The following is a 20,299-nucleotide window of genomic DNA, read 5'->3' as shown; positions in this document are numbered from 1 at the left end:
CCTGGAACTCACTTTGTAGACCAGGATGACCTTGTACTCACAGAGATCCACCTTCCTCTCTCTCCGAGTGCTGGGATTAAAGGTGTTAATCACCACCACCAGGCACAATTTTAGAGCATTTTAATCACCTACAGTACAAAAAAACAAGAACCCATAACCATCAGCAATCAAGCTGTTTCTCTCAGACCTTAGGCAAGCACCAATCTACTTTCAGCCCCTTACAGACTTGCCTATTCTAGATTCGCTATGTGGTAGATTTACACAATTTGAAGTCTTTATGACTAGTATTTTCAGGGGTCATTCATTTTGTAGCATGAATTAATGCTTCATATTCCATAGTTTTTCTGTTCCTTATTTAGTCGACCCAGTTTGAATTGTTCCCTTTTTTTTAGCTATTATTTTATTGGTTTTTTTGAGATAGGGTTTCTCTGTGTAACAGTTCTGGCTGTCCTGGAACTTGCTTTGAGACCAGGTTGGCCCGAATTCACTGAGATCCGCCTGCCTCTGGTCTTGGTAGCTAAGGCCGCAACACCTCCAAATTCCCGGTCATCTGGGAATTGGGACCCTGACAATTCCTACTGGACCATGCAGCCAGAGGCACTGGCCCCTCCTCTCCTCCCTCAAGTCCACACTATCCAACCCCCTCCTACGGAGAGACTTTCTCCACATTTCTCTCCTTCCCTGTCTACCCCCTCCCTTGCTAATCTGGAAGTTCAAGGTCAACTTCCACCTTACCCACCTTCCTCTCCTCCCCCCTCCTACCTTGGACCCTCTCCCCACCCTTGGACCTCCTCTGCGCACTGGGGCTAACCCCTCCCAATCCTCCCCAGTCTCCTCTAATACCAGGTCCCACCATAGCTCCGCCCTTCTCTGCCCTCTCTGGGAGGTGGTGGGAGCCGGTGGCATTATGAAAGTTCATGTTCCCTTTTCTCTTCCAGAGCTCTCTCAGATAGAAAAGCGGCTAGGTTCCTTTTCTACTAATCCTTCTGCTTATATCAAAGAGTTTTGTTATTTGTCCCAGACCTACAATCTAACCTGGCATGACTATCACGTCATCCAAGCTTCTACTCTCACTCCTGAAGAGTGAAATAGAATTTCAGGTAGCAGCTAGGCAATATGCAGACCAGATTCTTTTGGTAGACATGACGGTCCCTGTGGGAGAAGTGGCTGTGCCGGCCACAGAACCACACTGGGACTACCAACCTAGTCAAAACAGCTGACAGAGGCGGGATATCATGGTTCGTTGTCTCCTTCAGGGTATGGAAATGGTCTTGGAAAAAGTAGTTAATTTTGACAAACGCTGAGAGGTTACACAGCTAACAGATGAAAATCCAGCCGTTTTTTTTAAGATCAGTTACAAGGGACCATGGTCCAATATACCAGGCCCTCACGTCGTACATGTTGAACTCTCGTCATCTTAGCCTTTGGTCTGACCCAGTTCTTTACTAACTTGAGGACTGAAGGGTGGTGCCAACTTCCTTCGGCTGCCCCTTTGGGGCTGTACGTAGGTAGGCAGTCAGAACTTTCCATAACCCTCATTCCACTTGGCGTTGTGTAATCTAGAGTGGTTAAGGCACCTGGGAGAGAAAACGCAGTCCAAAGACACAGAGCATGACATCACAACTTTCCACATCCTTTGGCCTGAGCACCCCAGGGACAGGGCGGCCTTCTGAGTCCTTCCCGTATCTCCTCCAATGCCACTGAGGGTTTGCCACCTGAAGCTGAATAGCTCCCCTCTTATCAAGCTGCTGGAAAGATCCTTGGGCTTGCTGAAGTAAATGATTAGCTTGACGATTAAAAACACAGCCTGTGCCTTGGAGCTGGGGTGTACCCTGTGGGGGTTGTGCGCTGAAGCCCTGGGAGCCAAACAATGGAAGGAAAGGAAACCACCCAGTGGCCACTGCATTTTCCTTCAAGGCTAAGTCTGAGCAGACCTCTCCTGGCAAGGGATAGTTGTGCAGTTGTCCCCAGGATAGGAGGCAGTGTTTCTTCAAATGCTTTTCAAACCATACTTATATGTACCTGAGATTTTGGACGAAACAGAGGTGTGAGAAGGAGCAGATCTTAGAAGGCTTGAACACCAACGGAGCTTGGATTCCCCCCACCCCACAAGAGACATGACTGAACTTTGGATAGCTCTCCTTGACTGCTGAGTGGGTTGGATGAAATCAGACATGTTTGGGGTGGTATGGTTGTAGACTTGTGTGGGTTTGACTCGAAGGCCTACCAGCGGAATGTCGCAACAAGGCCTGAAGTGGGGAATGTTGCTGGAATCCTAGAGATCAGACTCTAGGGATCCTGACAAATCTGACTCCAAAACAGAGAAACTGTGAAAGGCAGGAAAGGAATTTCCATCAGGGTAACTATACTAGGAAGACAAGGCAGGCAATGTCTTCTCTTCAGTCCTGGCGTTAGAGGCACTCGCTCCTGGATTACATTCGAAAGGGACAGAATCCAGAGCAAGAGGCGTGCAGTTAATCAACCTTGGTCCGACTGTGGTCTGGTTGATCATTATCTCAGGGTTGGTCTGGCAGGCCTTGTTCAGTTGCCTGGGGTAGAGGTGGCTTTGATACTTGTCACAGATGTTTCTGGGGGCTGTGTTCCTGGAATCCACCAGACTGTGAGAGAATGACTGGGTGCAAAGGAAACAGGTGCACAAAGGGGGCATCGACCAAACTTTCCTTCTGCCTTTTTAGTTAACTCATTGTGCACCTGGAGGGCCAAGGGAAGAGCCAATGCTTTTAGCAAACTGCCCTTTAAGCCTTTGTTCAACAGGGGCCAGAGGATGGAGAGGCCAGTCTCACCCTGGATTTGGGGAAGAAGGGTCCTGGGTGCTTGTGGAGGAGAGCCGGCAGAACGCTTGCTCTGAGAGCAGGAATCAGAGACACTTTACTCAGAAGTGGGGAATGATGGCCAAAATTCTCTTAGAAAACCCACTTGGCTAAAGCGTAATCCATTCACAACCCATCCCAAAGCCCCCTTCAGTGGCCATTCAGGTTCTCCCCATTGCCTCTAGAGAAGGGGGTTCCAGATCACTGGACGTCACCCCCACTGACACGTAAAAGCAGCCTAGGTGCAGGGAGAGACCAGCAAGTACAGGCCTTGTAGAGCAAGGCTTGTTAGGCTTTCAGAACCAATGTACAGGGAGAGAGACAAATTTGGACTGCACAAGAGGTGCTGGCAGGGGTGGGGGGACAGGACAAGGCCAGAATGGGCTGGAGAGGTGGTTCAGCAGTTAAGAGCATTTGTTGCTCTTACAGAGAACCTGAGTCCGATTCCTGGCACCCACATGATGGCTCACAACCATCCATAATGCTAGTTCCAGAGGATCTGTTGCCCTTTGCTCACCTCTGCAAGCACACACAGGCAAGACACTCATATGCATAAAAAATAAGTCTTTAAAAATCCCAGCTGGGCGGTGGTGGTGCACGCCATTCATCCCAGCCCTTGGGAGGCAGAAGCAGGTGGATCTCTGTGAGTTGGAGGCCAGCCTGGTTTACCGAGTGAGTTCCAGGACAGGTTCCAAAGCTACACAGAGAAACCCTGTCTGGAAAAACCAAAATAAATAAGTAAATAAATGAATAAATAAAAACCCAAAGAACCCTTGTTTTTAAACAAGAAAACAACAAGCACCACAAGAGCCATCTTTTATTGAGCGCCTGCTTTGTGCCAGGCACTTTCTGTACATCTGTGCTTGTTATTAAAATGGCCTTGGAGGTAGGCATCATCATCACTTTCACAGAGGCTCAGCGGGGTTGAGCGGCTTATTCAAGGTCACCCAGCTGGTTGGCAAATAAAGACCAACTGGGCAAGTAGCTCACTGGAAGAGAGCTTGCTTAGTATGCTTGGGGCTCCCGGTACTGTCTTCAACACCGCCAATGAAAAGGGACAAAAGAATTGGCACTGGAGAAGGACATCTGTGGGAACCCTGAAGCTCAGGGCTTCTCACCCAGGCACAGGGGCTGCTGTCAGAGCCACTGAGGGAAGCTGAGAGGTGGTCCTCGGGGTCCATCTTCTCTGGCAAGCCGCTCCTCCAGACTTAGCCAGAGTCAGGAAAACCTGACTGGAGTTGATCTTAGAACAGGAGAATTTCTGAGATGAAAGACCTTCCCGACACTGTGTTGGCAGGAGTCAGTGTAACACCACTCATGTGCCAGACACATCATGACCGGAGTAAGAACATGGTTCCCTTTAGGCCACACTTGATCATGTGTGCACGGTGAGACAGCTATGTAATTTTTTTTCTTCTTTTCTTCTTTTTTTTTTTTGGTTTTTCGAGACAGGGTTTCTCTGTGGCTTTGGAGCCTGTCCTGGAACTAGCTCTGTAGACCAGGCTGGTCTCGAACTCACAGAGATCCGCCTGCCTCTGCCTCCCGAGTGCTGGGATTAAAGGCGTGCGCCACCACCGCCCGGCTTTTTTCTTCTTTGAAACAGGGTTTCTCTGTGTAGCCCTGGCTGTCCTGGAACTCTCTGTAGACCAGGCTGGCCTTGGGTTCACAGTGATCTGCCTGCCTCTGCCAGTGCTGGGATTAAAGGTGTGCGCCACCACTGCCCGGCTGACAGTTAAGTAATTGTAAAGGGCTGTTTATTTCCTTTTACAACGTGACCTAGGGATTGAACTCAGGTTGTCAGGCTCGCCAGTAAGTGCCTTCACCTACTGGAGTCACCTCCTCAGGCTGCTCTAGTGTTTTGAATCCTTAAACTTGGCTGGCGTCCTCCGAGGGAAACCATCTGGGAAGGGGCTAGCTCAAGAATCGAAGTCTTGAGTTTGCCCCTGGATCCTCTTCTCTCTAGGCTTATCCAGCCTCGGGGATATTCCGTTCATTCTGTGGATTAGAGACCCAAGGTGGCTCTCTCTCTCCTCTCTCTCTCTCTCTCTCTCTCTCTCTCTCTCTCTCTCTCTCTCTCTCACACACACACACACACACACACACTCTCTCACACACACATGCACACAGACAGACATAAGTATGTGTACACATACACATAGACACAGGTTCTTGAATTAAGGCATCGAGTCCGGCCTGCATGGCCCTGCAAATCTGCCCACTAGGCACTTGCGGCCCAGGGCTGGGTCCAAGGTTGAGTTCAGAATATACACAAATAGATTAGTGCAGTGTTGAGTCTGTTCACAGAGACAGTTAGTTCAGGCTGAGCTCAGCTCTCCTGCTGCCTGGGAAGAGACCTTTTGCTTCCTTGTCAGCTGGCCAAACCAAACGTCTGTATCTTTTCTTCCCCAGATGGAGTAGGACCAGGTCAATCACTGTTCAGGTGTGTGTTAGCAGCTCAGGGCCTCGCTGCTGTCCTCAAGAAGATACACTTTCTTTTGTTTTGTTTTGTTTTGTTTGTTTGTTTTTCCAAGACGGGGTTTCTCTGTGTAGCCCTGGTTTGTCCTGTAGAACAGGATGGCCTTTAACTCGGAGATCTGCCTACCTCTGCTTCCCAAGTGCCAGGATTAAAGGCAGGTGCCACCACCGCCCAGCTAAAGGTACACTTTCTAAATATGGTAGGAAACTATTAGGGAACTTTCGAAGAGAATTGGTTCCTCATCTCAGAGGACAAAGATGGCTGGCTACAAAGGCCAGGGGGAGAAGAGGTTTCTCTGTGTGCTTTTAAAACCAGACCCTGTGTAACAGAAAGAACAGACCTTTGTCCTGAGTTCTCTGGCCTCCAACCCAGGGAAGATGTTTCTGAAGACTGGAGTCAATGTCGGGGTGGGGTGGGGCTGTTAGGATTGTGCACTGGGGCAGGACGTTGTTCCAGCACTTCCAGCTGTTGGCTGGAGCACTTTTAAGTCAGTGCCCATTTCCTAGGAGGAACATAGGTGGGAACTTCCTGAGGGTGCACCATTTAGGTATGGTAAAGGATTAAAACTCTGCATGAAGGCTAGGATTAGGGCTGTGGGATTCCTACTAGGTCTCGAAGTGGGTCAGGACGCCCAGGTGAAATATGCGACCTCGTCCAGGTCGACCGGGTAATCCGTGAGCAGCACCGGCGTCTTGTCAAAAAGCTCACCCTTGTAGCTGCGCCACTTGCCGGCGGGCAGATAGACGTCACGTTCCTGCTTCCCAGGCTCCAGCACCGGCGCCACCAGCAGCGTATCCCCGATAAGGAACTGCGAGTCGACGCGGTGAGCCGTTTCATCCCCCGGTGCGATCCACCACAGGGGGCGCACGATGGGGTCGCCAGTGTCGGTGACCTCACCAGCGAGCTCGAGCAGCAGTGGTGCCACGAGTGAGGCGCGCAGAGCGGCGAACTTGTGTGCGATGGCTACCACTTCTGCGTCGTACTGCCAGGGCGGGATTGAAAACTGCATGGCAGGCATGAAGGCCGCCACCTCCAGCCAGCGCACGTAGAGCTCGCGCTCCGGCCCCGGCCCATCCTGGCGGCCGACTGTGCGCTCTGGCACCGCGTTGCCACCCACCATATCGGGCAGGATGAACGGATAGCCCAGCATACTGACCGTGAGCACGGCAGGGATAAGAGAGCGCAGCCCCAGGTCGTAGCCCCATACCGAGTCCCGGTCCACCAGGCGGAAGAAACAGGAGATGTTTTGTGACTGGTACCCGACGCGGACCTCGGCTAGCGAGAAGAAGGGCAGCGCCATCTCGGTGTACCGTCGGCTCCACACACTGGGGTCGGGCAGAGGCCTGAAGGTGCTGAAGTCCCGGGGCAGGTAGCTGACCTCACCCGCGTCGAACTTAAAGGATTCCACGTTGTAGCGTGAGCGCAGGCGCCGTAGATGTCCCTGGAACCAGTCTCGGGCCTCTGGGCGCGTGAAGTCCAGCACTGCGCCAATGCCGTTCCACCAGCGCACTAGCGCTGGCAGCCGGCCCGTGGGCTCGCGCACGAACAGCTCACGCTCCACGCCCTCGCCGAAGCGCGACGAGTTGTAGTTGACAAACGGATGCACCCAAAGTGTGACGCGGAAGCCAGCCTCTCGCAGGCGGTGGAACATGTCAGTGGCATTGGGGAACTTGCCCTCGTCGAAATCGAAGTCGCCATAGGCGGGTGTGTACATGTCATCGATTTCCAGGTGGCTGCTGTTGAAGCGGTGCTGACGGATCTGCTGGGCAAATTGCAGCACCTTGTTCTGGTCCACGGCGCGCCCATACAGCGCCCACGTGGACCAAATGGGGTCTCGGAAGGCCTCTGCTGCTGGTACCCTGGATGGCTTGTTGAAGTAACGCCGAACCATGTACTTATGGATGGAGGTGACATCTGAGCCCACGCACACGCGATAGCTGAGCTCTGGTGCTGCAGTACGGCCAGCTGGTGGCTTGTAAGACGTGTCGTGGTAGCGTGCCTGCAGCCGCATCGAACGCTCCGTGCTGTTCCAACCCAGGTGGAAGGGCACGGAGTCATTAACTTTGATGGCGGCCGCGCGGGAAGATAACCAGTAGCGCTCGAGGATGCCCCCGAAGGCGGCGTCAGAAGAGTAAACGTCGCTCGTGACAAATGGCTGCGGCTCCTGCTGGCCATCCAGGCGGATAGGCCAGTGTTGCGTCCTCATCTCTGCGCCGCCATACCAGTGCGCCGCAGCATCTCCCAGAAACATGGCGTGCTCCACAGCACGCCCCGGTGTAGCTTCCTCCCAGCGCACGCGGTAGCACATGACAGTGTCCTTGGGTTTTACAGTCTGGATGAAGAAGTACAACGGGCGCTCGTCGACCGTTCGGGAGCAGCCAAGCCGGGCACCCTCCCGGCTACAGGAGTCCAGGTCCAGCTCACCTGAACGGAAGGCCATGCGGAAGACTTGCTCACCCTTCTGGTTACGGATGGAGAAGCCGCCAGGATTGAGGTCCAGCAGCTCTGCGCGCAGTCGTTCGGCTTTGCGTAGCGAGGCGCTGTAGTAACACCAGGCCACAACCGCGGCGAGCACCAGCAGTAGTCCCAACACCGCCGAGCCCAGCAGAGGCCTCAGTTCTTTGGTGGGCTTGGGTTTGGCAGGTGAAAAATTGTCAGGCAGGAAAGTGTACATGGCTGCTGCTGGGGTGACTTCGAGGCTTTTAGGGCCTGCGTTGCTACTAGGTCGGTGTCGCCGATAGGCCTGGCTCTTCTCCCGAAGGTTCTGGGACATTAGTCCCCAGCTAAGGGAGGAACCACCGCGCCAAGCCCATCTGAATCTGGCCTGCTGGAGTCTGCAAAGGGGAGAGAGAGGACACTGAGCTTTCCCTTCCAGCGTATTTCCATTTCTGCAGCCTAGTAGAGGGGCCTAAGAGCTTGACAAATGGCAAAGACGGGGTCTTGTCCAGGACAGTCTTACCCTCCTTCCTCTCAGGCCCCACTGCTTGCCAAATCGGCGAGAACTCTGTGAATGGAGAGAACCGCGTGAACTGGAGCAGGCTTCTTCTGCCTTTTCCCAGAGAAGCGAGGCTCTGTCCAGGATCACGGCGGAAGCAGGCAGCCCCTGAAGAAGGAGCACTCAAGAAGCCCTGGCTAAGAAGAGGGCCTACTCTATCACATGTGAGGCCACGGTAAGAGGGGGCAGATGGTCCTTGAGACCTTTAACAGGGCAGCCAGTATGCTGGCTTCTCTGTCTCTAGGGAGACAATGACAAGAGGGAAAGGGATAGCTCCGTCATGGAATTTGATCTTGAGTCCAGCTCGATGGCTATCTGGAAATTAAAGAGAGCACTCAAAGCCACATTCAGTCACAGAGACTGGTTTGGAGGAGGGTGGGCCTGGGGTCCGGCATTAGGACTGGGGCAGGAGCTTGGCCAAGGATCTTGCTTCTCTGATTGGCCCCTCTGTGCCCACAAACTCTACCTGGCTCTAAGCCACTACCATCAAGCCCATTTCTCTGCTCATCTTTCTTCTCCCAGGAGAGCAAGCAAGCTTTGTACTCAAGGCTCAAGACCTGATGGGGTTCCAGTTACATTTCTATACAGTCCAGACGAGTGGCCCTGACTTTGGGTTCCTCCTGTCCTAAACTTCTGGACAGCTGGAATTACAAGCATATGTCACCGCATTTGAGCTCAGGTCCTCTCTGATTCCATGTCCAGCCAGGCCTATCCCAAGCCTACCAAGCTCATTCCCGAGCCTAAACCCTTAAGTTACCTCCTTTGGGAGATTTCAGCCATCTAGCCTGATTACCTCTCCTTAGCCTATCAGCTCTTCAGGGAACAAGAAATGTTCACATGAGAGATGGCTCAGTGGTTAAGAGCACTGACTGCTCTTCCAGAGGACCGGGGTTCAATTCCCAGCACCCATATGGCAGCTCACAAACTATCTGAAGATCCAGTTTCAGGGGATCTGACACCTTCACACCAATGCACATAAAATAAAGTTAAACAAACCATAAAAATATTTAAAAAATAAAAAATAAATGTTCACATGATATGTCTGCAGGAAAACTTAGGCTTGGGGGACGGTTTGTCTCACCCTTCTGCTAAGGCCACTAAGTCTTCCTGTCTCAACCCTCAAGGGCAGAGTCCAACAAAGAAGCAGCACCTGCTACATGCAAACACAGGCAGACAGACACACTACCAGCCAGAGGGTTGCTGAACTCCTCAGCTGGGGGGGGGGGGGGAAGAGACTGGCAGATGGTAATTAGCCGCTTCCCAGATGCCAATGTCTGTCTGTCTGTCTCCAGTGACTTCCAAGGTCCTGGGAAAAACTATCCAGGCTCTTCTACTCACCCAGCTCTCCCAGGGGCAGGAGAGTACTTAACTTCCAGGGGACCCAGGGTTCGAATCCCAGCACCCACACAGCTGCTCACAACTGTCTCCAGTCCCAAGGGATCTGATGCCCTTTTCTGGCTTCGGCAAACATGGTGCACATACAGTCCGGCAAATACCCATACACACAAATCTTTTATCTTTTTCCTCTCTCTCTGTTTCTTTTGAGACAGGGTTTCTCTGTGTAACAGTCCTAGCTGTCCTGGAACTCTCTTTGTAGACCAGGCTGGCCTGAGAGATGCACCTGCCTCTGCCTCCCTCTGCTGGGCTTACAATTTTTATCCCTCACAATCTCATCTCTCCAATCACTGCCCAACCCCAGCCTGGAAGAGCCTCTTCTTTCCTCTCTGCCTACACAAGTTAGAGTGCCCCAGCCTCCCAGAGGGAGCACTGTTCATCCTCTCACAAAGCTAAGTGGAACTGAGGCTACATTTTGGGCACTAAGGGATTAAAGGAGAGGGGCTGGTTCGAAACAGGAAAGTCTCCCTCAACTTCAAAACATCCCTATTAAGTTGGCCTTCTCTTATGACCCCTGGAGGCCTGAAAAGCTCACTTTGATGGCCTCAAAGGCCCTTTCAACACTTGGGTTCCGAGAAACAATGTTTAGAATTATTAGGTTCTTTGATAAAGGAGCCCACAGATTTAAGTACCCACTTTGATGGGACCTCACTGTGTTCTTCCAGAGGAACCAGTAGTATCTGATACCATGAACACGGTGAGCTGTTGTGGCCCTTTTACAGACGGGAAAACAGGGCTTGTCAGCAATCACCCAGATAACGACTTTCCTGGGATCCGAAATCCTGCCTCCACCTTCCATAATGAGAGATGGGCGTGGACCAGTGAGGCCAGTCTTCTCAAGGGCTGCTGTAGCTTCTGCTTGCCGCAGGCAGGTCAGGAAGATTTTAGGGGTGCGAAAGGGGCAATTTAATGGCATCTGGTATTGCAGCTGTCGGGGAGGAACTCTGTGGTTCCATTCTTAGTGGCGTTCAAGACCCCTGTAATCTGTCGCGTCTGCCATCTGGTCAAACACAGGCACAGGCTAAAGCTAGCAGGTGGGATGGGCCTCCCTATAGGCTCAGCCTAAGAAGCCTCTTCCCACTCGCTTCACACTCAACCTCAGACTTGGCTGCAAGCCCCTAGCTTACAGTTTAAGGGCGAGGACCCAGCTCAGCCCAACTGTGCCACTTAAGGCCGAGTCCTTTGTCGGACACTATTGGGAGAGGAGTGGAAATGTCAAAGGTAATTCGATCCTGCCCATCTCCCTCCCCTGCTCAGGGACAGGATCCACAAGGATCAAGTGACTGCACTCCAACACAGCCTGGAAAACTTTACACCCACCCTTGGCGCCACACCCAACAGGGCCCAAAGGGGCAGAGGAAGGTCAAAGGACCGGTCTCCCGCTGGGAACAGCTGGCCTAAGGAGGGGCTCAGGTGTCCAGGGTCGCTCTACCCACGAGAGAAAGTTCAGGAACTGTGCTCCTCAGGCAGCTCGGCACCCCTCGGCCTCAAAGTCTTCCCACTGGGCTCACTCACCGCACTGACCACCACACGTAAGAAGGGGAGAAGCGATCCACCGGCTGATTCTCTCCACGCCAGCAGAAGTTGAGCAGCCACAGACCCTGCGGGCTGCTGCTGGCTGGGCTACGTTGAGCCCCTCCTGCGCCCCGCCCTCGGGCTACCCGGCCACGCCCAGTCGTCCAATGTGGCTTCAGGCCTGGGACTCCAGCCCCACCCCTGTCGTCCGGCCCCTCCCCCACAGTCTCTTGAAGCTCCGAGTGCCTTGCCGGAACTTTCTTCTCCTCGCCCGAGCTCTGCCCTTTGGGCCCGCCTTTAGATTGGTGCCTCGGGTTCCAACTCCCGCCTCAGGCACCGCCCAGCAATGAGCTGGCCACCCGCTAGCCTGATTTATCCCCAGGCCTTATGGGAGATGTAGTTCTAAAGGAAGGAGTTGCTGAATGTTGGGGTTCTTGCAGCTCCAGACTAGGCTTACTATGTGTATGAGAGCACCTCAAGGTGAGGGGCAGAGGTAGCTGTGGTGGTTTGAGGATGACTCCCATAGGCTCAAATATTGTGACTGCTTAGTTACCTGGGCATGGTACTGTTTGAAAGGATTACAAGAATTAGGGGGCATGACTTTGTTGGAGTAAGAATGGCCTTGTTGGCGGAAGTGTGCCACTCGGGGTGGGCTTTGAGGTTTCAAAAGCCCATTCCAAGCCCAGAGTCTTTCTGACTGTAGATCAGAAAGTCTCATCAGAACTCTCAGCTACTTCTCCAGCGCCAGGCCTGCCTGTTGCCACGCTCCCCACAATGATAATGGACTAACCTCTGAAACTGTAGGCAAGCCTCCAATTAAATGCTTTCTTTAATAAGATTTGCTGTGGTCATGGTGTCTCTTCCCAGCAATAGAACAGTGACTAAGAGGTCTTTGGGAATCCATCATTCCCTCTAAATTTGGGCAGATGGGCAAGGGATGGGAAGCAGGCAAAGGCACTTGCCACCGTCAGCTCACCAAGTTCGATCCCTGGAACCCACGGAGTGGAAGGAGAGAGCTGACTCCACACGGCACATATAATAAGTGTAAAAACAGGTATCACAATTCTGGGAGGACCTGTGCTCCCACTGCCTACCACTAATACTCCAGTCACAAGCTTCACAGGGGGAACTCGTAGACAGCCCGTGTTCTAAGCCTTCAGTTCTCATGGGACCAGACCAACTATGTCCCTGTTTCTGCTCAGTGTGTGGCAATGCCCACTCTCTGACCCATAATGTGTAGCTCCTGCTCTCAGTGACAACCTTAGTTAGAAATGTCTGTGCTGGCTGGGAGATAATGGCACACTCCTTTAATACCGGCACTCAGGAGGTAGACACAGGTGGATCGCCATGTGTTCAAGGCCAGCCTGGTCTATAGAGAGAGTTCCAGGACAGTTACACAGAGAAACCCTGCCTTGAAAAACAAAACGCCGGTGCTGTGCCCATACCCTTTTCCCTAAAGCAAGCAGTGGGGCAAGAGAAGATTCTAGAATACCCCACCCACTGCTCCCTTGTAGGACAGAGAAACGTGTTACAATGGGAAGTTTCTTGATCACGAGTCTTTCCAAAAATGATGTTCTGTAGCTCTTAGACTGGGCAGGGGAAGGCGGCAAAGGTGTCTGAGCAGAGCGAGCCTTTGGGAGGTTGCGGTGGGGACCTGGGATCTGAGATGTGAACGGAGTCTGTTTATAGGTACTCTGGGGAAAATGTCAGCTAGAGGGTCTTCATGCCGATGGCTCAGGCTCTGAGGTGATGGGGAGGAGGGCATCAGCAGGGTTACTTCTGTATCAGGAGGGCACTTAGGGGTGTCCTGAGGTGACTGGAAAGGGGGGGGGAGTTCACATCGAGATCTTTCTAGGTAAGGACACAGGAAGCAGTCTTTGCGGTGAAGAGTTTATTGCTCCACCCTCTTCCTTGACCTGGCCAAAGCTTTACCAGGAATGGTAGACAGGATAGGTCTCAGACACAAACTCAGGATGGACAACATAGTTGTTTCTCTGGGGACCACCAGTTTTCTTGAAGTGGCTTGTGTCCCATCTGCAAGGAGAGACGAACCTGACTCCAATTCTCCATATTACCCTTACCTCAACATTTCACCTCTGACCTCCGTTCTCCTGTTGATTTTCTGATATCCAAGACATACCTTCTCAACCTTGACTTTTATCCTTTATATAAAACCCTGAACCCAATTCCATTGCCTTTGAGTCCACTGCCAACTCAAGCCCTCGTTGATGTCTTCTGGTCGCTCGCAACCGTTGATGTCCCCATGGCACTAGCGCCCCCTGGCGTTAATTTCCTGTCTGAGCACTTCAACATGCATTTCCCACCCCAACTAGTCTCCCCGCTCATCCCCCACCGCCACTAAAGGCACTGTCTCCAGCGTCCAAGTGAATGCGCCAAACTTACTTAAGGTTGGGAAATGGGTAGTATGATGGCGGGGGAGTTGTAACAGCACATTGCATCCCGGGCCGGTGAACGTAGGGTGAGACACTCCTAGTGAAGGAAGAAAGAGCAGGGAGAGGTCGGGCTTTTTGATATCCTCATAGCCCAGTATTCCAGACTAAGTTTGGCCCTTCATAAACCCATTACAGCAGGGCCTCTGAGAAGGCTCCAGGAAGTCCCCTCCGCACCAAGGCCAGGAGTCTGGAGAGGATCAGTTAGAGCCTTTGAGGATCCAGCATGCCCCGCCCCTTCCGTAAGACCGCGAGTTCTTCAACTCAAGTAGGTAGCTTTTCTAGGCCTTCTAGAGGCTGAGACGCTCCCCATACCCACACCCCTTCTGAGGGGAAAGATCCAATTTTTGACAATGAATCAGGCTTGAGGAGGGGTAGGAGATCATCATAGAATTAGGGAGAGCGTTCGGGGCCTTTCTGTAAAGCTCTAAACAGTCACAGACTTGAAAGTTTCTCCCCAGACCCAACTGGTATTGTCTGCTGTGTCTGGATGCAGTGCTCTTCTGTGCGCTTAGCATTTAGCACTCAAGGAAGCCAGGAACCCTATGGGAAAGCAGTAACCACTTCCTTTCTCCCGATGATGCCCCCTGCTGACGGTGCTCCCAGACCCAGGCTAGAACTTCTGACTCCAGTCCCAAGAGTCCAATACGGACCAGGGCCCATGAATGTGAAAAAGATTGCGGCTGGTGTGAGGGCTTTGGAATCCTCTTAAACTGTTTTGCAGGATCTCGAGAGTACAAACACTTATCAGGTTGACCTTGAGCACGCTAGGAAGGGACAGGATTGAGGACTTGGGGTAACCTTCACGCTGGTTTTCCGCCTTAGCTGTTCGCTTGTGCCCTGGGGAGGGGGGCCTGGCGTGTTAACAACAGAGCCAGAATGAGGCAGAATGCGGGACTCTAGGGGGGCAGGGCTCGTTTGTGAGTGGAGCCCGGCCAAGGCGGGCGGATCCCTGCGAACCTTACAGTCGGCTCCTTGGAACACAAAGGCCGCAGGCGGCGTTCTCTGCTAGGCTCCCCGGTGGTGCAGTAGTCCATCCCGCGCAGACAGTAGTGGCGGCCGGAGCAAGGGCTTTGGTATCCTTGGAATGGCAGGCGGCCCGGCAGAGGGTCCACGCACCCGCAGCGGGGCGCAATCTGTGGCAGAGTCCGGTTCCGGGACAGCGAATTCAGCATGTTCACTACTACCTCGCGCTCTGAGCCCAGAGTCCAGGATACCCAAAGACAATGTCAGAGGGACGGGGGGGAAAAAAGCAGGATCAGCGTCCGAGGGAGAGACAAAACAGGTACAGACACACAACTACACCCTCTCTTGGTCCCCCATACCCCCTTCCTGCCATCTGGCTTTCTCCTTCGCACTCAGTAAGCCTGCCCAACCCGCCGTTTACCGTAGGCGTTGAGGCGCTCCGGCTTAGGAGGGTACTCCAACGGCATCCCTCGCACTACCGTCTCCATCCCGGCATCCTGGAAGCGGCACACAGTCTACCTTAAGCTCTGTCACGAGACAAGTTGCTCCTTTTTGGGGGGGGGGGCTGTCTTCCCTGAATGCCCAGACTGTCTTCAGGCGGCGCAGTCTCCCCTCCTCAGCAATTCCCCTATTCTTAGGGGTTGTTTGGAGTTGTTGCTGGGCAACGCATTTGCTCCGCCTACGCCGGCAGGGTGAAGGTGAGGATGCTAGAACCCGAGTCAGGGGTGAGTGGTAGAGGTGCTTTTAGGCCTGGGACTCTGACAACTCTATTTTAACATTTGCCTATATGTCCTCTGTGTCTGGGCGTCTCTATAATAGGGGGCTCTAGCTAATATTGCTTGTTCATCAGAATCTCTTGGGGGAACTTGCGGGGGGGGGTAAAATCCGATTCGCGAGAAAGTTCTCTTTCAAAAGGGTTCAGCCAGCTTTCAGCCTCCCATTAAACTGGGCTGCTCTGGATTTCAGTTTGCCTTACATGGCTTGAAACGGGCCTGGAGACTCCATTTTCTTCGAAGTCTCCTCTTGCTGTTGAGCAGTTTCGTCTTTCTCCCATCCTTGTTCCCATCCCAGTGGAGGGGGAAGTGGGGCAGGAAGGACCTACTTCATTACTGACTCGAGGGTAGCAATGGCGTCACAGTAGCCAGACCAGATGAGGCAGGGCTGCTTGGCAAACCTCAAAAAACGGTCAAGGAGTGCATAGTAACCATGCCGCCCCCAAGCTGGGTCAGAGACTGGAACCCAGGGGTCTATCCCAGGCCAACTCCTGGCCGCCATTGTCAGCTAAAAAATAAAAACCCCAATTTTACTGATGGAGAAGAGTCTCCGCCGTCTGGAGATGGCGTGCGTGCGTGCGTGCGTGCGTGCGTGCGTGCGTGTCCCAGACCTCAGGTACCTTAGGCAGCCGGGGGAGACAGGTGGTGTACTTGTTCCAGCAGTTGCTGTAAGGTCCTGTCCTCCATGTGTTGTAGCGGTCATTGTCCAGGTAGCTTGAACAGCATTTGTCCTCTTCATCATAGAAGTGGAGGCGTCAGGGTTACTTCTCAGTCCACCCAGAGCCCGGGACCATCTAGATGTTTCTGATCTCTCTCACAAAGCTGACCCTCACTGACCTGGGTTCCCAAGTCCAGACCTGCAGATCCCCTACCAATTGTTTATTCACTTTGGAGGCGGGATCTTACCAGGTAGCCTGGAGTTCTGTGTAGCTCAGGCTAACCTCAGTCTGTCTATCCTTCCTCACCTTCCCTAGTCCTAGTGATGGCATTACAGGCCTGGAACACCATGCCACTGTCTATCACTTCTGTGTTTGGTTTGGTTTTGCCATTGAGCTCCAGATAATGTCTCACCTAAGGGACGCTTTCGAGCAAAGTATGTATCCATTGGGCTATGATCTTCCAGCCCGACTGCACCCTCTTTGAATCAGCCAGCCTGGAAACGGGGCCTCCCCTCCCTCTAGCATGTCCAGGTCCCAAGGTCTGCCTAGTCAACCTTAAAGCTACTTGAACTTCTTCCCTCCTCCTCTATGACCTCACTCCTTTATCCTTGTGTTGCCCTCACCAGGAGACAAAAATAATGCCATGGGTAGAGAGGTGCACTGCGGTGCAGTGCCTGGCTTCAAGTTTCAGCACGGCAGGGAAAAAAGGTGCAGGATTTGTTGTGAAGTCTAGATGAGTCAATTTATATAAAAGTTTTAGAAAAATGCTGAACATAGTGGCTCCTGCCTGTAGTTCCAACAGGCTGAGGCAGGAAAATTGCTTTGAGTTCAAGGCCAGCCTGGACTATATAATAATATCCTGATTAAAAACACCAAAACAAAGAGACGGACGAACAAAACAAAAAACCCGGACGAACCCAGGCCTGAGGAGGTGGAGGCAGAAAGATCAAGAGTTTAAGGTCCCCCTGGGCTACAGACGGAGTTCAAGGTCAGCTCTGGGCTACCTGAGACCCTGTCTAAAGAAGAGCAGTTGGGATCTAGGAGGAGGAGGAGGAAAGGAAATGAATGCTTGGCGCATAGAAAGCTGTTGGGGTTGGCCTACATGTCTCCTCGCTCCATCTTTGAAGTCCTACAACCTAACATCAGTGTAGAAGTTACGACCCTTTCCCCCCGAGTGAAATTTAAAACAAGATACTATTTATTCTAGTCCAAAACCTTTTAGTACTGCTTCATCTTTTAACCATGTCCTACAAGGCTCTCTATGGTCTGCCCCCGCAAGTCTGAAGGACAGAGACAGATGAGGGACAGGATGAATGGGAACTCTGGCCTGATGGTGCATTCCTGCAACCCCAGCGTTTGTGGGGCTTAGGTTGGAGGCTCACCAAGGGTTTGAGGCCAGCCTGGATGACACTGTGTATTTTAGGCTAGCCTGGGCTACAGAAGAACCAATGAGTAAAAGGTATTTGCTACCAAGCCTGACAATCCGAGTTCAATCCCTGGGACTCGTGTAGTAGAAGGAGAGAACAGATTCCTCAAAGTTGACTTCTGACCTCCACATATGGACTGTGACGTGTCTTGTCCCCCATACATGCATACGAAACTGATACATGTAATAAAAATATTTTTAAAGACTGAGCATGGTGACACAGCTCGTAACCCTAGCACTCAGGAGGCAGAGGCAGGCAGATTGGGTTCCAGACAGCCTGTTCAACATATCCAGTTCTGCACCAGCCATGGGTACATTGTGGACACTGCCTCAAAACCAAGCAAACCAAACCCAAACCAAAATAACCCAAATCCTTCAAAACCATAAAAGAAATCCAAGAAGAGCTGCCTGAGGGGAGGGAGGGGAGTGTTAAATTTGCTGTTCTAAACCAGGGGAGTTGACATACTGAGTTTGAGGTGTTTGAACATCCAGGTCAAAGTGCAAGAGAGTGGGATACTAGTGAGATTTACTACCGTGACAGTAACTACAGCCACGGGACTGGCAGCGGGTGTGAGCACTGACTGCTCTTACAGAGGACCCAGGTTCAATTTCCAGCACCCGCATGGCAGCTTATACCTGTCTGTAACTCCAGTTCCAGGGGATCTAACACCCTCACACAGACATACATGCAGGCAAAACATCGATGCCCAGAAAATAAAAATAAACAAATCATTTAAAAAAGTAATTAAAGCCATGTATGGATTACATAAAATGGCCTCAGGGGGGACACTTGTGGGTAAAGGTGCTTGTACAGCAAGCCTGGTTTGAACTCCACCCCTGGAGCCCACTTAAAGGTGAGAACAGAATCCGGTTGCCCTGACCGCCAGATGTGCCGTGGCATATTTCTCCACTACCCCCTGCCTGCAAGTCAAAGATGGCGGCTCTGGATAGCACCCCAAGGAAGCTCCCATTTCCACGCTGAGTGTGCTAGAGACAGCGAAGTTGAAGAAGGAGGTTATTTCAGGGAGAGCGTGGACAGAAGAGTGGAATGCGGGACCCGTCTCAGAGGCTAAACCCTGAAGGTTCCCACGGGCGTGATAATCTCACACGCAAGTACAAGTTCAGTGTTCCAGGCTCCCAGCGTCAACTGGGAATTATCAATTTATCCAACAAAGCTTGGAAATAAATGTACCAATAAAGTCCCACGATAGAGAGGGTACAGCTATGAAGAAGACACCATTTTGTCCTTTTGAAATGGACAGGGAGACAGACCCTAAACATGTAGCCGGAGGAGAAAGGTGGTTCTTTAGAAACGATGTGTGTCTAGACTATGTCTCTGTGAAAGAGAAGAGCAAGATGAAAAACTGTAGGCGGCAAGAAAATGCCCCGGGCTGTAGAGGGGCTGAAACAGTCAGCTGGAGAAAGCCAATGGAGAAGGCTGATTACGGGGATGGAAGAGACGGGACCTGAGGAGGCAAACCCTGTCCCCACCTTGCTGGGGGTGAGACCCTAGGCCTTGCCAATGATGTTTGTCTTTCCAATGGTATCTGGCCATGTTCAAGTTGGCCTCAATCTGCTAGGCTCAAGTGATTGTCCTGCCTCAACTTCCTGCGCGCTGAGACCGGTACCTATTTGCCACCATGCCTGACTAGATTCCAGCTCTATTTTGAGACTGCAAACTCCCCAAAAATATGGGTTTGAGTCTTCTCTAGGGTCAAGAACTGGACTAGGTGACGGTATCAGGGGGTTGATTAGGGGACTGGTCTTCATGAGTAAGAAGGTCAGGACGAAGATCAGGATCCAAACTGGGCTCAAGTTGAGGGTTATTGCCGGGGCAATGACCTAGGGTCAAAATTAGGAAGAGGTTGAGAGCCTACCTTCATCTTGAGAGAGCCAGTATTTCTCAGGCAAGTAAGGGTGGCCTGATATGGAGTTCTTGTAGGTGTAGTCCTGTGTAGCACATTTGACCATCTTCTGAAGAGCCTCGGGATCCACATGGCGGTGCATAGTCTGAGTCAGACCCTGGCCGGAGGGAGAGAGGAGGAGACGTGCAGAGAGATCCCAAGCCTTGGAACCTCGCTGCAGTTAGAGCTAGCCTTTCCTGAAAAGTTTGACCTGCCTGGATTACCACCTACCCCCAATACAAGAGGGATGGATTCTTGTGTCTCACTAGCCCTCCTGCAGAGACCTATTTTTGTTTGAATTTTAATTTTCTTTCATGTGGGTGCTGGGACTTGGACCCAGATCCTCTGGAAGAGCAGCCAGTGGTGTTCTTAACTTCTGAGCCATCTCTTCAGTCCTTAATTTTAATTTTCTGGGTATGAGTGCTTTGCCTACACGTGTGTACACGCGTCACATAATGCAGGGCCTGAAGAGGCCAAAAGAGGGCATCGGAACTCCAAGAACTGGAGTTACAGGCATTGGCGAGTCACCATGTGAGTGCAGGGAACAGAATGTTTGCTCCGCAAGGGCAGCTGGCATTCTTAACTGAGGAGCTGTTAACCTAGATGGAAGGCTGGCTTCCTGTGAACTGACTGCCCTATGCAGATTTCTGGGGCAGGGAGGACACCTAGCACCTTGAAGCCAAAGGATGGGTTTGGTAGGACACCTGCTTTAATGTTTAGCACCCTGTCTCTACAATACTGCCGAGGCTCTTTCTCTGACAATTTATGACCTTGAGTCTCACTTTGTTCTGGTCATTATCTAGCCTTGATAGTTTTTTTTTCCTGTTTTTCTTCTTCTTCTTCTTCTTCTTCTTCTTCTTCTTCTTCTTCTTCTTCTTCTTCTTCTTCTTCTTCTTCTTCTTCTTCTTC

General features: G+C 52.0%; 2 protein-coding genes across 2 annotated transcripts in view; both read right to left on the bottom strand.

Moving 5' to 3' along the window:
• Positions 1-3,634: 3,634 nt before the first annotated feature.
• Positions 3,635-11,465, bottom strand: Myorg (myogenesis regulating glycosidase). The gene is made up of 2 exons (XM_050156120.1): positions 11,213-11,465; positions 3,635-8,141 (listed from the first exon to the last, which is right to left on the bottom strand). Exon 2 carries the CDS (start codon positions 8,078-8,080, stop codon positions 5,930-5,932), a length of 2,151 nt encoding a protein of 716 aa, XP_050012077.1. The 5' UTR covers positions 8,081-8,141; positions 11,213-11,465; the 3' UTR covers positions 3,635-5,929.
• Positions 11,466-13,101: 1,636 nt separating this feature from the next.
• The window catches only part of Spmip6 (sperm microtubule inner protein 6), a 13,405-nt gene continuing 6,207 nt past the window's right edge, over positions 13,102-20,299 (bottom strand). The window contains exons 2-7 of the mRNA XM_050156125.1: positions 19,364-19,508; positions 16,022-16,134; positions 15,050-15,125; positions 14,623-14,857; positions 13,616-13,702; positions 13,102-13,246 (exon numbers count right to left, since the gene is read on the bottom strand). Coding sequence (XP_050012082.1) covers positions 13,141-13,246; positions 13,616-13,702; positions 14,623-14,857; positions 15,050-15,125; positions 16,022-16,134; positions 19,364-19,508 — 762 coding nt within the window. The 3' untranslated portion in view covers positions 13,102-13,140. The remainder of the gene's footprint in view (positions 13,247-13,615; positions 13,703-14,622; positions 14,858-15,049; positions 15,126-16,021; positions 16,135-19,363; positions 19,509-20,299) is intronic.

Source organism: Alexandromys fortis, unplaced genomic scaffold, assembly GCF_014885135.2.
Source record: "Alexandromys fortis isolate MF-2015 unplaced genomic scaffold, M_Fortis_MF-2015_v1.1 scaffold_92, whole genome shotgun sequence".
Classification (NCBI taxonomy): Eukaryota; Metazoa; Chordata; class Mammalia; order Rodentia; family Cricetidae; genus Alexandromys; species Alexandromys fortis.
This window is presented reverse-complemented; position numbering and strand designations above follow the sequence as displayed.